The sequence below is a fragment of the Agelaius phoeniceus genome, chromosome 5 (assembly GCF_051311805.1).
Source record: "Agelaius phoeniceus isolate bAgePho1 chromosome 5, bAgePho1.hap1, whole genome shotgun sequence".
Lineage (NCBI taxonomy): Eukaryota > Metazoa > Chordata > Aves > Passeriformes > Icteridae > Agelaius > Agelaius phoeniceus.
In genome coordinates, this window is record NC_135269.1 from 69,435,694 (window position 1) to 69,450,788 (window position 15,095).

The 15,095-nt window shown below is 45.3% G+C and overlaps 1 protein-coding gene across 1 annotated transcript in view; it reads left to right on the forward strand.

The window, feature by feature from the left end:
* Positions 1–456: 456 nt before the first annotated feature.
* ITIH5 (inter-alpha-trypsin inhibitor heavy chain 5) overlaps positions 457–15,095 on the forward strand; it is a 48,511-nt gene continuing 33,872 nt past the window's right edge. Inside the window, exons 1-5 of the mRNA XM_054631815.2 lie at positions 457–667; positions 4,420–4,464; positions 9,658–9,821; positions 11,190–11,297; positions 12,098–12,348. Of these exons, the coding sequence (XP_054487790.1) occupies positions 548–667; positions 4,420–4,464; positions 9,658–9,821; positions 11,190–11,297; positions 12,098–12,348 (688 nt within the window). The 5' untranslated portion in view covers positions 457–547. The remainder of the gene's footprint in view (positions 668–4,419; positions 4,465–9,657; positions 9,822–11,189; positions 11,298–12,097; positions 12,349–15,095) is intronic.

The window sequence follows — 15,095 nt, forward strand, 5'->3', positions numbered from 1 at the left end:
GGGATGCAGGAAGGGCTGAGGGATGCAGGACCCTGCTGAGGGACGCAGGACCCTGCTGAGGGACGCAGGACTCGGCTGCGGGATGCGGGACCCTGGCTGAGGGATGCGGGTACGGCTGAGGGATACGGGAAGGGCTGAGGGTGCAGGAAGGGCAGAGGGATGCGGGACCCGGCTGAAGGATGCGGGACTCGGCTGAGGGATGCAGGAAGGGCTGAGAGATGCGGGACCCCCCTGAGGGATGCGGGACCCTGGCTGAGGGACGCGGGACCCTGGCTGAGGGACGCGGGACCCCGCTGAGGGATGCGGGAAGGGCTGAGGGACGCGGGACCCCTCTGAGGGATGCGGGACCCCTCTGAGGGAAGCGAGCCCTGCAGGGATTCCCTGCAGCACAGGAGGCCGCCCTGCGTGCAAAAGGGGCCGGTCCCGAGCCGGGGAGGAGGAGGAGGAGGAGGAGGAGGAGGAGGAGAGGGTGGGTCTCTGTGTCTCCTGTCAGGCTCGGCAGGCTGTGCGCTCACGGCGGGGCAGGAGCCCGGCGCTCCCGGGCACAATGATCCTGTGGCTGTGCCTCTGCTGGGGCTTCTCCCCCTCGGCGGGACAGCCCGACTCGGAGCTGATGGCCAGGTACCTGGAGGAGCAGCTGCTGGCGGACTACAGCATCGTGGAGCAGGTAGGTTTGGAGGCGGAGGTGGCTGGGGAGCATCAGGTGGCCGCGGCAGTGTTGACAAGCGGGGCAGGCTGGTAAAAATGCGTTTATTCCACCTGTCCGTGCGGCTGAGCTCCGTGCGAGGTGCTGCAGCCAGCACGGGGTTGTGCTGGAGGCGCTGAGCCTGGAGATCACCGTGGCCATCACCCTGGCCATCACCCTGGCCATCACCCTGCCCTGCTGGTGCTGCTGTCCCGGCACGGCTCGGTCTGACCCCCATCCATCCCCAGGCTGTGCTAACCAGGCTTTTCACTGGCACAGCGGAGATAAAGCCGTGTCCTGGCCATGCTCCAGTCTGAGTAATCCCGAGGATTTCAAGCTCGGGGGATCGGTTTTTTTTTCTGCCCATGGTGTTACTGTACTTGATTTTTAACTCGTGTGTTTTTAACTTGTAACATTTTTAATTCATGAAACAAAGCACATGAATTTCAGCTTCTAAAAGGCTTCTTGACAATGAAAGGGAAAAAAAATTTCTGCAAGTGAGGGAGGGCTATTATGTTGTGTCATTGTGTGGCTTAGCTTTTCTAAGGAAATGGAGTTGAAAGAGCAATGAACTTTTTGCAAGAGTTTGGGTGGTGGTTTGGGAGGCTGTGATCTATTTCGAGTGGAAAGTGTCCCTGCCCATGGCAGAGGGGCTGGAATTAGGTGATCTTTAAGGTTCCTTCCAATCCAAACCACTTGGATTCTATAAAAGAGATCTTCAGGTCTGTGCTCACATCTATCAGGTCCACAAGTTTCCATGTGTGACTTTGGGTCACTTAGGGCATCAGTGACCTAAATTTGATCAGATCTGAGAGCTCTGTAGCACCTGAGGCACCCATGTGGGCCTGAGCTACAATGCAGGAACTACCTGTGCCTTGCTGGAGGTCAGGTGGGATAATCCAATTTGGCTAAAATGTCAGTAATTGTCTGTATTTGGCATCTTCTGCCATGCAGCAGGTGGGAAGAGTGAGACTCTTCACATATATCTGTATTTATCCCTCCAAGAATAGAAAGAATAGAAGCATCCACATCTCTCCTCTGTGGGGACACCAAAAACTTTGTTTTCAATCCTGATTGCTATGGATGCATATTCCTTTTTGGGGAATTCAGCCATGAACCAACACTGTTTCACAAAGTGGGAGAGAGGATCTCCACCACTGCCAGTGGAGTGGTGTCTGGGACCACTCACCTGCTTTAGGGGGAAAAATCAGCTGCAAAGCTCAAAGAACTGGCTCACAGTGCTGGAGTAGCCTGGCTGATGTTGCCGGGGGCACCTGAGGGTGTTTTCTCAGGAGCTGAGCTGCTGCCAGGTCAATGGCAGCAGCCACTTCCACCAGAAAAGCAGTGATGTGTGAATAGCTGTGGTGCCCTGGGACAGCCAGATCTGGAAGAGGACATCTGTCTGTCCTCACTGAACACCTGAGAACAGACAGGTGCTCCCCTGGATCGAGACACTGCCCTAGAAACAAATCCACTGCACAGCTTATATCCCATACACCACGCTGGGACTAACAGCTGGCACTGAGTTATGGGGTCACTACTGGCAATTATCTGGCTTTAATGAGGGTGTTGGAAAGCTTTAAAGCTAAAAGTTGATGGTAATTTGGAAATGGTTCCATTAGATGATGCCAGTGAAGCTGCCTGATCGGAACAGTCCAATGGGCTGATAACAAACCCTGCAGCAGTGTTTTGGCAGTAGCCACGAAGTCCTAGGAAACAAGATACTGCTGTCTGGGGATCCTTAGCTCCTCACTGACATCCACTGGGTATCACCAAGAATTTAGAAGGTGGTTCTTGAACTCACACAGAGTCTTCTTATGCAATTCAGCAAGCAAACAAAATGGGTTTTGGTGGGGAAAGATAAAAATAGGAACCAAGTTTCCAGTTTCACTGATTAGTCCTTAAAAACCCCTGTGACCAGAGCAACAGGTGGATTTGTTCCAAAAGGTAAACCTTCAGTAAAAAAATACTGAGGGCTACTGATCTCTCATCCCTGCCTCTGCTCCAAGCAGGGCCAACTTCACAGACATTTATTTGTCTTGTTCTGAAAGAACCTGCAGTGATGGAGACTCTGCAGCCTCTCACAGCAGGCTCCTGAGGGGCTTTATTTGTCTGAGATAACAGACCCAGACAGAAAGTTTCTTCCAAAACTTAAGATACAAACGATTCTCCTCTCCTCTCCTCTCCTCTCCTCTCCTCTCCTCTCCTCTCCTCTCCTCTCCTCTCCTCTCCTCTCCTCTCCTCTCCTCTCCTCTCCTCCCAAGGGAGCTGTTTTCCTTTGGTTCTAATTTCACAAGATGTTGGCTAAAATGATGCAGAAGGAAATAGTAAAGATTCTCGTGGATGAAACTTTAATTTCCCCGTTGGGCATTCCTGAGCTTTTCAATGCACAATATAAACAGACATAAAATAATCTCTTTGGCAAGGGCTGCTGCTATTTCAGAGTAAATAAACTGAAAGGGCAAACCAGGTAAAACATAGTGTTGCATTCTTCTGCTCTCTGGGGTTCCACTGACGTTTCCAGATGGCACTTGGCTTCCCTCATTGACAAAAGCCTTGCTTTGGGGAGGGGCTTGATTTGGAGATGTTGTTGAGCAACCATGTGAGAAGAAGTCAGAGGAGTTGATGACAAGGGTGAGACATTGAGTACAATTGCACTGTCATAGGTGAAGCACTTTGTTTCATAATAAGGTCTGTGGCTGAATTTCTACATCTTTATTCCTGATTTGCCCATAACCAGTGCTTTTCTGTCACTGCACAAAAAATACACAGTAGCTGTGGAGAGTATTTAGGCAACAGATCTGCTCTTGAGATAATATTCATACAGCTGAAGCTGTAGCATTAATTTAAACAAGTTATAGAACCATAGAATGACTTGGGTTGGAGGGGACCTTAAAGAGCATCCAGTTCCAAACTTTTGCCATGAGCACGGACATCTTCCATTAGACCAGGCTGCTCAAAACAACTTCCAGCCTGGCCTTCAGTACTTGCAAGGATGTTCTTAGCATCCAGGGAAAGGGCTAAAGTCTGACCTTCCTGCCATCATGTGGCATTCACATTTTCTGGAAAAATCCCTTCACCCAGGATTTTTTCTTTTTTTTCTCCTGGGAAGCTGAGGTCTCAGAGAAAAATGAAAACAATAATTATCTGACTCGCTTCTCCTGTGTTGTGCTCACATGTGTAATGTTTGGAGGTTGTTTACCACAGGTGATTGTTTCATTGGATTCTGGTGTGAGTTGTTTTCACTCTTTGGCCAATCAGTGCCAAGCTGTGTTGGGACTCTGGAGAGAGTCACAAATTTTCATTATTTTCTTTTTAGCCTTCTGTAAGTATCCTTTCTGTATTCTTTAGTGTAGTTTAGCATAGCATTCTTTAGTATAATATAGTATCATAAAATAATAAATTAGCCTTCTGAGAGCATGGAGTCAGATTCATCATTCCTTCCTCCATCTGGGGAACCCTGCAAATACAATAGCCATTGTACAGAGGGTCCCTTGCCAAGCACCATTGGCCAAACACCCAGCACCTCCTTGCCCGAGACAGCCACATTCCACTGCTGAGCTTTGATCAGTGGGCCTGTTAATACAGAAGAGACTCAGGTTTTAATTTTAACCAGAGGAGCATTTGAACCTGGCTGTGGGTGATCAGTCACACAGCCCTGTGTCTGGGATTAAACAAGTGACATGTCTGCTGTAAGATGAACAGACCCCACTCACTCCCTGAACTCTTTGCAGGTTGCTCGGCGCGTCCCAAGACAGGCCAAATTCCTGCAGAGGCTGGTATGTATCACACCCTGTCTTTGTTTTACCTCATGGGAGCTACACTCTCCCTGGATATGTGTGTGTCTGTGTGCATCCCTGCTGGGGTACCAGTTGTAGGTTTCTCTGGGTCTGGATTGAAGGCACTTGAGATGGCAGTTCATGTTCAGACTCAGCTGTTCATTATTTCTTATCAGTAAAACAGTCTCACTACTGTGAGTTCTGCAGCTTTTCATTAGAAAGCACAAAATGGCCAACAATCTCTTGCTACAAGGGCTTTTAAGGCTAAACTATCCAATTAAGAACTGACACCTGGATCATTTTCCCTTTTAACCCAATTACTGATCCCAAAGAGCTGCAATGTGGCTTTTCTGCCCAATTACAAAATGCCACCCAAACCCATGAAGAAGAAGGAAGAAGCATGAAGAAGAAACCCAGGACAGCACCCTGTGCCCTCCATCTTGCTTCCATCCACAACAGACTAAAAATCCCAAAACCTAAATTTCTCACCAAGTGATACACCTACACTGCTCTCTATAATCTATTTCACACTTTTGTGGATTCCAGTCCATCTTGAAGTCTGGGAAACTTTCTCCATGAATGAGGGTCAAAGTCAGTGCTGCCCTGGGGGTCAGGGCATCCCAGAGCAGACACAGAAATATTCCCAGTACCCTGGGTTTCCACACATCCCTGTGCCCAGGGATGAACTATTTGATGGTAGAGTGAGATTCTGGGTAAGGAAAAAATAAATCTTCATTTTGATCAATGCAACAGGTACAGGTTCTTCTAATATTCCCCAATCCATCTTCTCAAGCCCAGATTTGGAGGAAGAACATGTAATGTTACCAACCTTAACAACACAGTGAATATTAGCCTGATGAAATCTCACTGAGTTTGAAGAGAAAGGGAGTTTGCTTTGGAATTTGAAGATCTCTGTCATTCTCTGACAAAATCTCTTGGAGAAAGGAAGAAAACAAGGAAGCCAATATCCTTCTTCCAGCACAGAAATCTAAAATTTAGATGTAGAGAGGCAGCCAGTAGAATTGCTGTTCATGGCCAGTTATTTTTCTGGCTTTTCTGGGGAACTTCCCATTTGAGAACTGGTGTGCAACTCATTTCATACACTGAGCAGCCTTAACAGCTTCTGGTCCCCTTCATCTTTGACAAATTGGAATCAGCAGCCTAGAGAAAAACTCTCAGGCTTATTACCAGTTTATTGCTTCTAATCTGAGAGACAGTCAATTTGTTTTGATGAAAGTAACTGATAAAGGCAAAAATACTGAATGGATTTCATATATTCAGCTCTTTTTCTGTTCTTCCAAATATTTCATATAAATGAGCATAAAATAATTTGTTTGGTGAGAAAATCTCAGCTGCCAGTTCATCATCATGACCAGGACACCTCCACAAAGCATCCAGCCAACATGCCTCATGGCAGTGTGCTAATCTGCTGCCTTGGCATTCCCTCACTAAATTTTTAATAGGGATAATAAGTCATGGTAATAATAACATTAAACAAATTGTTTGTTTTGCTTTTTTTTTTCCTTTGAGCTGCCTCTTACCTTCTGAAGGCTGTCTTGGTTTGAAAAGACAGGTGTCTGCCAAGGAAGGCAGGAGCCTCCCTTGAAATGGAAAATGTAAACCCCCTCCCTCTGAATTGTTATCATTTTGAAATTAAGGGGCTCTCAGGCAAAGATATGGGAATAGGAATAATAGTTCTTAATTAGGAAAATTAAAAAAAATACAAATGCAAGAGTACAAACAGAAAACAAGCCACTGTCAGAGTGAGAGCAGGAGCTGCCCCCTGTGTGTCAGGGGGTGGCCCAGCCCCATCCCATGGGGGCTCAGCCCTCCTGCAGTGCCAGCTGTGGCTCTGCTGGAGCAGGGATCCTGCACAATGGGGGAGTTTTCCTCTGCAGCTCCAGGGCTGCTGGAGATGGGCCTGGGCTCCCTCTGGCCATGCAGGGCAGCAGAAGCTGCTCCTCTGGCAATGCACTGGGCAAAGGCTGCTGTGCTGTGCCCAGGCTCAGATTGGATCCAGGTAGGAATGCTTGGCTCCTCCCCTGGGCAATGCAGCATCTCCCCATGGGATGCTGGGATTGGATCAGCCCTGCAGGGACACTCAGTGGCCATGGACAGCAGAGATCTCCTGCAGGGAGGATTGGCTGTGGGAGAGAGAAAGTAAAACCTGCCCCATGAACAGAGAGAACTGCCCCAGCTCTGACAGATGGAAATAGAATGCACAGCCCTATTTCCAACATAAGAGAAACCCTCATTAAAAAGTGCAGAAAACAAACAGGCATTTGTGCAGCTGTAAATCAGGGCACCAGGCACTGATGGATTGTGAAGGAGGTCCAGGGAATGCAGCACAGGAATCACAGAGTGGAACTTGGGCTGCCTGCCCAGCCTGACTGAGCAACCTGTTTGGAAATGGCCTGTGCCCCCACCATTTATATTTTCTATATACAGAAAATTGCAGATCCCTTCCAGGGATGGGAAGGTGAACCAATTCTTTCAACCTCGGCTCTTATTCAGTGTTTGGTTTTCCCAACAGAAACTCACATCCACCAGGAAGAGGGAGGGATGTTGAATAGCATTTTTTGTTGTGTTTTTTTGCCATTCCTCAGATTGTAAGGATATCAGAGCTGGAGATTGTTCAGTGGAATAGAGATATTTTCTCCATCCCTGGAAGTGTCCAAGGCCAGGTTGGACAAGGCTTGGAGCAACCTGGTCTAGTGGAATGTATTCCTGCCCATGGCAGGGGTTAGAGCTGGATGGGCCCTAAGGTCTCTTCCAGCCCAATCCATTCCGTGATTCTATAACAGAGATCAGCTAAGCCAGAAAAGAGTGTTTTTAGCAAAAAAACCCTAAGTGACTTTTTTTTTTTTGCATATAAAATACAACTGAGCTGTGGAACTTGCAGCAGGATGTTGTGGATGCTGAAAGTTTACACGCACTCAAAAACAGCTGTGTAAAGTAATAGAAGAGAAATCCACAGAATACAAATATACCACAAAAATACCACCCTTGACCCTGGAGTTCCTTCAGCCACAAATGACTGAAAACTGAGAGAATATTTCAGGGTAGTATCAGTGCAGGTTGGACTTTACACTCTAATTTTACACTCTCCTCTAAGCATGTGCTGTTGGTCTCTGCCAGTGACAGGCTACAGGGTTAGAACTGGTTTTTTTCTCACCCAACACAACCATTCTCCTGTTGTTGTCATAACAAAGGCAAGTTCATGCTCTCTGTCACATTTGAAAGACTTCCTGAGCTCCTGTGAGTCCATCAGTGCATTCTCAGCGTCAGACAGGTCACTGCAGAGCCACTTGTGTCTCAAGGGAAAGGCTAAGGGCTTGATCCTCTTTTGCTGTTCATCTGTCAGCTACATATAAACCCACAGATTTTTATGAGCTGCAGCACGTGGGGGTGAATGCAGAAGGTCTGACACCAAAGAATTTGCTGTAGTTTCTAATTCTTTCTGTAATTTATGTTATTAAATCCTCTGTGTACCTTGCTATGCCATGGGCAATTAGTGGCATGGAAGACTGAGTGAAGCATCAGCTCATTATATCTGAAAACATTCCTAGTACCCTATTTCAATCAAAACTCCCCACCTTCTCCACCTTCAGGATAATGAGACTGGGAATGCCATGTCTATGTATCAGGGAAGTTCATAAGAACAGCAGGATCTAGTTCTAATTAACAGCATTAATTAAGCAGTGGTCTAAGGGTGGGACATTAGATCTGTGCAGGGGTGTTCTAGCCTAGATCCACAGATTCATTGCACTGATCTGCCTAAAATTAAAGATATCTATCATGACTAGGTTCATCTGAGACACATTATATCAGTATTTCCAAGCCTTGCAGGTGTAGGCAGGCAGGGCTTTGTGCCAAGTCTGTTGGCAGATCTTGTTAGATCCTGCAGTGGGTCCTCATTCTTCCATTTGCCTGGAATTCACAAGCCCAGCAGCTTGGTTAGTTGGATGCTCAGTTACTTCTGATGCCATCAGCTACTGCAGAAATGTTCTTGTTCCATACTCAGACAAACACTTGCTCCCTTTTTTAAGCTGTTTGCCAAAATTATTTTTGTTCTGAAAGAAAGCCTGGACATGCAGCTGAAGAGCCTGTTCTTGTCCTCACAACTCTTACGTGACTGTGAGCTTTTACCAACCTCAATAGGAAGAGTCTCACTGTATTTGGCTCAGTGAGGTTGCTCTGTATTTACAGTGCATTTTACCCTTTATGCCCCTTCTGCTTTTGAGGGTTTGGTCTTTGATTGTGTAAGTCAGTGCACAGATTTTTCTTTTTCAAGGGCTGCTTTCAGTTAAGTATACTGAAGTATTCCAGGAAGAAAACATTTGAGCTCCATGGAGATGTTGCTGTCAAAAAACACATTAGTCTGGAGAAATGCTCCAACTCAGGACTTGTGCACGAAAACACATTCCCAAGAAGCAGAAATTGGCTTTCAGCTTCCATTGCTACATCATGTGTCATTCACTGCTGTCTCTGCTGCTTCTTTGCTGGAAGGAGTCCAGTGTGGGCTTAAAAAGCTTTAAATATTTTGCTTGAGATGTCACAGTGTCAATGTTTTTTAAGTCTCTTCATCCATTGGTGCAGAATTCCAGGATGGATTCTCAGCAGAGGAGGACTCAGTTGACTCCATTGACAGCAGATTCTCTGTTTACATAACTCAGGGATCTGACTGGATGAATTTGAAGGTGCTTCTTCATAAATGGTGATGTCAGTCTTTCAAGAAGGCTTCCATCTGCTCTTGTGCACAGAGCAGGGTCTGTGACACAGTTCTGGACCCCATGGGGACATATTTTGGGCTTCTCTTCCCAGGCCACAAGGGAATAATCCTGATCCTCTCACACAGTCAGAGCTGAAAGCTTCAGTTCAGGACACAGATGGATTTTGTCAGGGTGTTTCACAACTTAAAGGCTGGCATGAGCACAGCTCTCAGACCTTTCCCAAGCACTGTGGGACAATGTCTGTGGCCTCTATGCATGAACAAAGGGAGTACCACGTTCTTGATTTTCTGTTTGCAGCTCACCTGAAATTTTGAGGACAAGCCCACCTTGCCTGTTGTTGTCAAGAGATCTAATACCCATTGGGTGGGAGCTTGTAGTCCACATTTAATCTTAAACCCATTGAAACACTGAAGGGGTGAGTTTGCTGTCTGTTTAGGGGCGATCTTTTTGATTCCCACAGGAAACCAGGCCTCGGATGTCTGAGTTCCACGTGAGGTCCACGATCATCTCGCGCTACGCCTTCACCACCGTGTCCTGCACCATGGTCAACAGCGGCTCCGAGGCACGGGAAGCTGTGTTTGAGATGCAGATCCCAGCTGCAGCTTTCATCTCCAACTTTACCATGTAAGTAAGTGTCAGGACCCAGGAAAGCCCTCTGGCTGCCCTGGAGGACTCGAGACCCTGCCAAGGGGCTCAGAGACCATGGCACAGATCCCAGGACACCTGTGACTTTGACTATGACCCATGGAAAAAATTACCAACCTTGTATGAGGATCTGCAAGCCGTGAAAGTTTAAGTATAATAATAGTTAATTTGTCACTGGGTGAAAAATAGATTTTTGAGGTTTTTAGAATGGAGGCTTGGGGTCCCAAGATGGAGGAATTTGGGCATGCCCTGCCCTTCTTCCTTCTTCTTCCTAGCCTCCATCTTCTGGTGATGTTGGCACTTTTGGATTGGTTTAAGGTAGAAACTCACTGTCTAACATAGGTGATAGGTATTGGGAAGTTATGGTAAATAAGGTACATGTAGTTTTTAGTATAAAAAGATAATACTGCCCCGAGGATGGGTAGTGTGCCTCAACCCAACCTGCCAGACAGACCTCAGCAGGTCAGAGAAAGAATGTTATAGATAAGAAACAATAAACAACCTTGAGAATGAGATCAAAAGAATCCTGACTCCTTCTTTGACTGCCAGGCTGGGAAATTGTACCTATCTCAGAGTCACTCTGACCAGCAGAAGTCCTGAGAAGTAATGCACAGAGCAGGTCTATGGATGCCACAATACTAAATTTGAATCCTCAGTGTAAACAAGGAGGGAAACTATTCTAAACTATTCTATTTCCCCTCTGAGTGTCTTTTAACCACTTCCTTCTCCTCCTCTCTCTGATTTGAATGAGAAAACTCTCTTCAAGACCTTAAAAACCTTTCCAGAGAAAGTTTCAGCAACGCTGGCAGATATATTTATCTTACCTTACTGACTGTAATGCCTAAGAATCTTCTTGTTATTTCATGTTCTCCACATTGGAGCAGAAGTCAACCTATCCAGCCAGCAGAGAGGTTCAGTGGCTGCTGGAGGTGTGATTGATAAACCAAATAGAGAGAAACTTCATAGTGAAATGACCAATAAATTAAACTCTTGGTCTCAAACATATTTGGTTTGATCATGCTCAGATCCTCTCTACGGATAGATATTGGGGCCACAGCTTCAGACTTGACCAAAGGGGATAGGGGACCCACTCTTTAAGAAATACTTCCATTTAGAGTGAATAGGAAGAATAAGAGACTTTTGGCTTTGTACTGGGCTGATATTTCCAGCCAGGGAACTTGTGAGTTGGCTTCTGCCCCAGAGACTTGGATGGACTCAGGAGAGTGACACCAGCAGCACTCTGAGATTCTTCTCACATCAAAGTCTGCGAATGCACCTGCAGCAAATGTACACCTGTCACTGTACTTGGGTGCAGGGTGACCATGCTGACACCTCTGATCTCTCCAGGAGCATTGGCAACAAGACTTATTATGGAGAAGTCACGGGGAAGGAAAAAAAAAATAGCACGGATGACAAAGAAAGGCACAAGAAACCTCCAAGCCCCACAGAAGGAAGGTGAGTGTTGTGCATTTGGCTGTGTTCTGGGAGGTGATGCCCTCTCCTGCCATCTTTATCTTGGCTGCCTTGGCGTACCCATCCATGGATTTATAGGAAGGAGCAGCTAAACTGAATGTTATCTGCACTGCCTGGTGTCATTTCTATACTCCAAGCCGTGAAAAATTGTGTCTGGCCTTTTCTAACTCTGTCACACAACTTTTTAAATTTCAAGAAGCTCCAGGATGTACTACTGAAGGGAAGGATTATTGTTGCTTCCTGAATAACAGAAAAGAAACTTAGGGTGTTGTCATGAGCAGAGTCATCCACTTCACTCAAGAGGGGAGAAAGAATATACTTTATTAATATTTTATTTAGAAATACTAATATTTTATTTATATTCATTTATAATGTTATAATTATAAATAAATATAAATTTGGTAAATAATAATATCACTTCTAGCTATAATATTTATTATAAATATTAATATTAATATTTATTTACAATAATATAATTATAAATAAATATGAATTTGGTAAATGATAATACAATTTATATTTATTAATATTTCTAATATTTATTATAATATTAATATTTTATTTATAGCATTAATGTATTTTATGTGTATTTTATATAAATCAGCAAAATTTTGCTGATTTATATAACAGTAATGCAACAGGAGTTCAACAAGATTCAATGGGAAGGTTCAGTTGATTATTTACAGGGAACAGGGTCAGGCAAAACTATCGGGGTGGGGAGGTGAAGGAGGTAATGTGTGATGTGTATGGGATGTGAAGCTGTCTTTGGATTTTCCTTCCAGGGAGAATGGCTATGAGACATTCAAGGCCTCTGTCTTCATCCCCCGCAAGATGCAGGCCAGGTTCACACTGCATTACGAGGAGCTCCTGCAGAGGAGGCTGGGGAAATACGAGTACACCGTCAGCATCCGGCCCCAGCAGCTGGTGGGGAGGCTGAGGGTGGAGGTGAACATCCTGGAGAACTCAGGAATCGTGTCCCTGGAGGTGCCTCCCCTCAGGAACAGCAGGCAGAAAGGCAATGGGAAAGCTGAAGGTAAGTGTGGAGGCCCAGAGCACTGGGAATATTTCTGTGTCTGCTCTGGGGTGCCCTGACCCCCAGGGCAGCACTGACTTTGGCCCTCATTCATGGAGAAAGTTTCCCAGACTTCAAGGTAGACTGGAATCCACAAAAGTGTGAAATAGATTATAGAGAGCAGTGTAGGTGTATCACTTGGGGAGAAATTTAGGTTTTGGGATTTTTAGTCTGTTGTGGATGGAAGCAAGATGGAGGGCACAGGGTGTCATCCTGGGTTTCTTCTTCATGCTTCTTCCTTCTTCTTCATGGGTTTAGGTGGCATTTTGTAATTGGGCAGAAGAGTCCACATTGCAGGCTTCAAGTGATCAGTAATTGGGTTAAAAGGGAAAATAATCCAGGTGTCAGTTCTTAATTGGATAGTTTAGCCTTAAAAGCCCTTGTACCAAGAGATTGTTGGCCATTTTGTGCCTTCTAATGAAAAGCTGCAGAACTCACAGTAGTGAGACTGTTTTACTGATAAGAAATAATAAACAGCTGAGCCTGAACATGAACTGCCATCTCAAGTGCCTTCAATCCAGACCCAGAGAAACCCATAACTGGTACCCCCACAGGTAAGGAGAGATTTTATGACCCATGGTTCTCATGGTTATTTGTGGGGCCTGGCAGCACTGGGTCTATTTTCTCTGGATGACTGTGTCTGTGTGGTATCTGTGCCTCAGCCTGTGAGGACTTTGAAGCTTAATGAATACAGGGCTGATCCCATTCATCTCAATAGGGTTTTTTTTCTTTGCTATTGTCTTGAAGAGCTTTGAACTGGGCCTTCAGGCCTTGTGCTCAGCACTGGAGCAGGCTCTTCCCTGGCCTCTGCATCTCCTGGGAACTGTTTATTTTAAGTGAATTGTTTTTTCCATCCATCCATGCCAAGGAAGATAGGAAATCCTGCACTTCAGAACATGGGAAATTCCAAGAGGAAAATCCATATTTTGCCAAAGTGCTAAGTGCTATCTGAGCATCTGCTCTTACCCCTAGCCATCCTTGCTCACTGTTCAGACAGTGTAAATATAACTCTTTCTGGTGTAAACCAACAGCTCAGGATCCTGTGTTTGCTGCATGTTGTCAAAAAACACAAAAAAAAAAAAGGATGGAGGATGCAGAGTCTTTTGGGACTTGACCCTCAGTCACACAAGTGACTCCAAGTGACACAGTGCCAGCAAAATCAGTGGAGCTGCTCATATCTGCCACTAAAAGATCCTAATGCATGTGAAGTGGAGTTAAACTGATTGCTCAGTGGGATCCTACTGATTTCATCCAAATCACATGAAACCAAGGCTCTCAGTGACTTGGGCTATCTTCAGGTCAAGCCACATTAGTCTCACTGTCCTACATCCACGTGCCAAGTGATAAATGTGCTCTGCTCCTCATCAGGAGAGGCAGGAAGCCTTTTTCACCTATCAGGGAATTGTTGGCATGTGGTTTCCTGCAAGACATCTGGCATTGATCAAGGGTAGAGACAGACTGAGCAGAGCAGACACACTGCTGGTCCAGCACAGGATGGAAATTGCTATATGTAAATGACATACAGGGAAAACTCGTGTAAGTCACTATCCAAATGGCAATCTGGGAGCACTGACATTCTTGGCATCATGCTTCAGATTTCAAAGAGCTCATATAAAAATGGGCCCGAGCTGTTGGATTCTGTAATCCTCCCTAGCCAGTAAAATGTATATAAATTATGTGTTCCATTGCAGGACGGGTAATGCAACTGAAGCTCAGATTCCCTGTGCTTTATCTGTGTTCAGAATTCAATTTCACACCCTTTCTGTCTGGAATCATCCCATGTGGTTGTCCACTATATTCCAGCTGACTGTCACCTCTCAAGATGGATCCAAAAATGAACCATATCACAGCCATTAGTTGCTCCCTGTGGAGCCTTCTTGCTCATATGACACCCAAAAAGTGGGTGCACATCCAGTGAGACCTCCAGAAGAAGTAAACAGAGCAGGAGAAAGCATTTTCCTGATGGAACTGTCATCCTCACAAGAGGAACAGTTAAACATAAATTATTTTGGATTCTGGCAGATTCAGGATTAGAGCTCAAATGCAAACCAGAAAAAAGTATCTGCTCTCTCTTGGATCCCCACAGCTTAAAACCCTTCAGTACCACTTGGTTGGACATTGGAACATTGGAAAATGGTACTGCCTGACTGGTTTGAGGTTGAATATGTCATTAAAGCTCTCTTCCTCTATTTCCTATGTCTAAACTATCTCACAGTTAATAATAAAATATGAGATTTTGAGAAGTATTAATAAATTATCTTGAGAGCAATGGAAGAGAAATGTATTGTGCTATCAGGTTGTTACAACCCACTCCAAAAGGTGAGGGTAAGCCAAGTTCTGGAAACAACACTCATTCATCAGGGTTGGAAATACACATATTTAGGTTTATTTTAGAACAACCTAGTTGCACAGGAAAACAGATATGTTTTGGTTCTTATTATCTACAGTAATATGACAATATAAAACCATAAAGATATCACTTGAGAAAATGTATAAGTGTAGAAGGATCTCACCACCTGAAAGGCTTGTGATGAGACTTGGTTGTTGCAATGTCAATGTTTGTTGGTCAAAGTGGTGATCACAGGCTAGACCCATCATGTGGTGGGGAAAATCCTACAGGGAAACCCACAGAATGCACATTCTATTGGGTTTATATTCACTCAGGTTCAGGTGGGAATGCCCAGGTACCTGCCTAGGGTGGAGAGCTT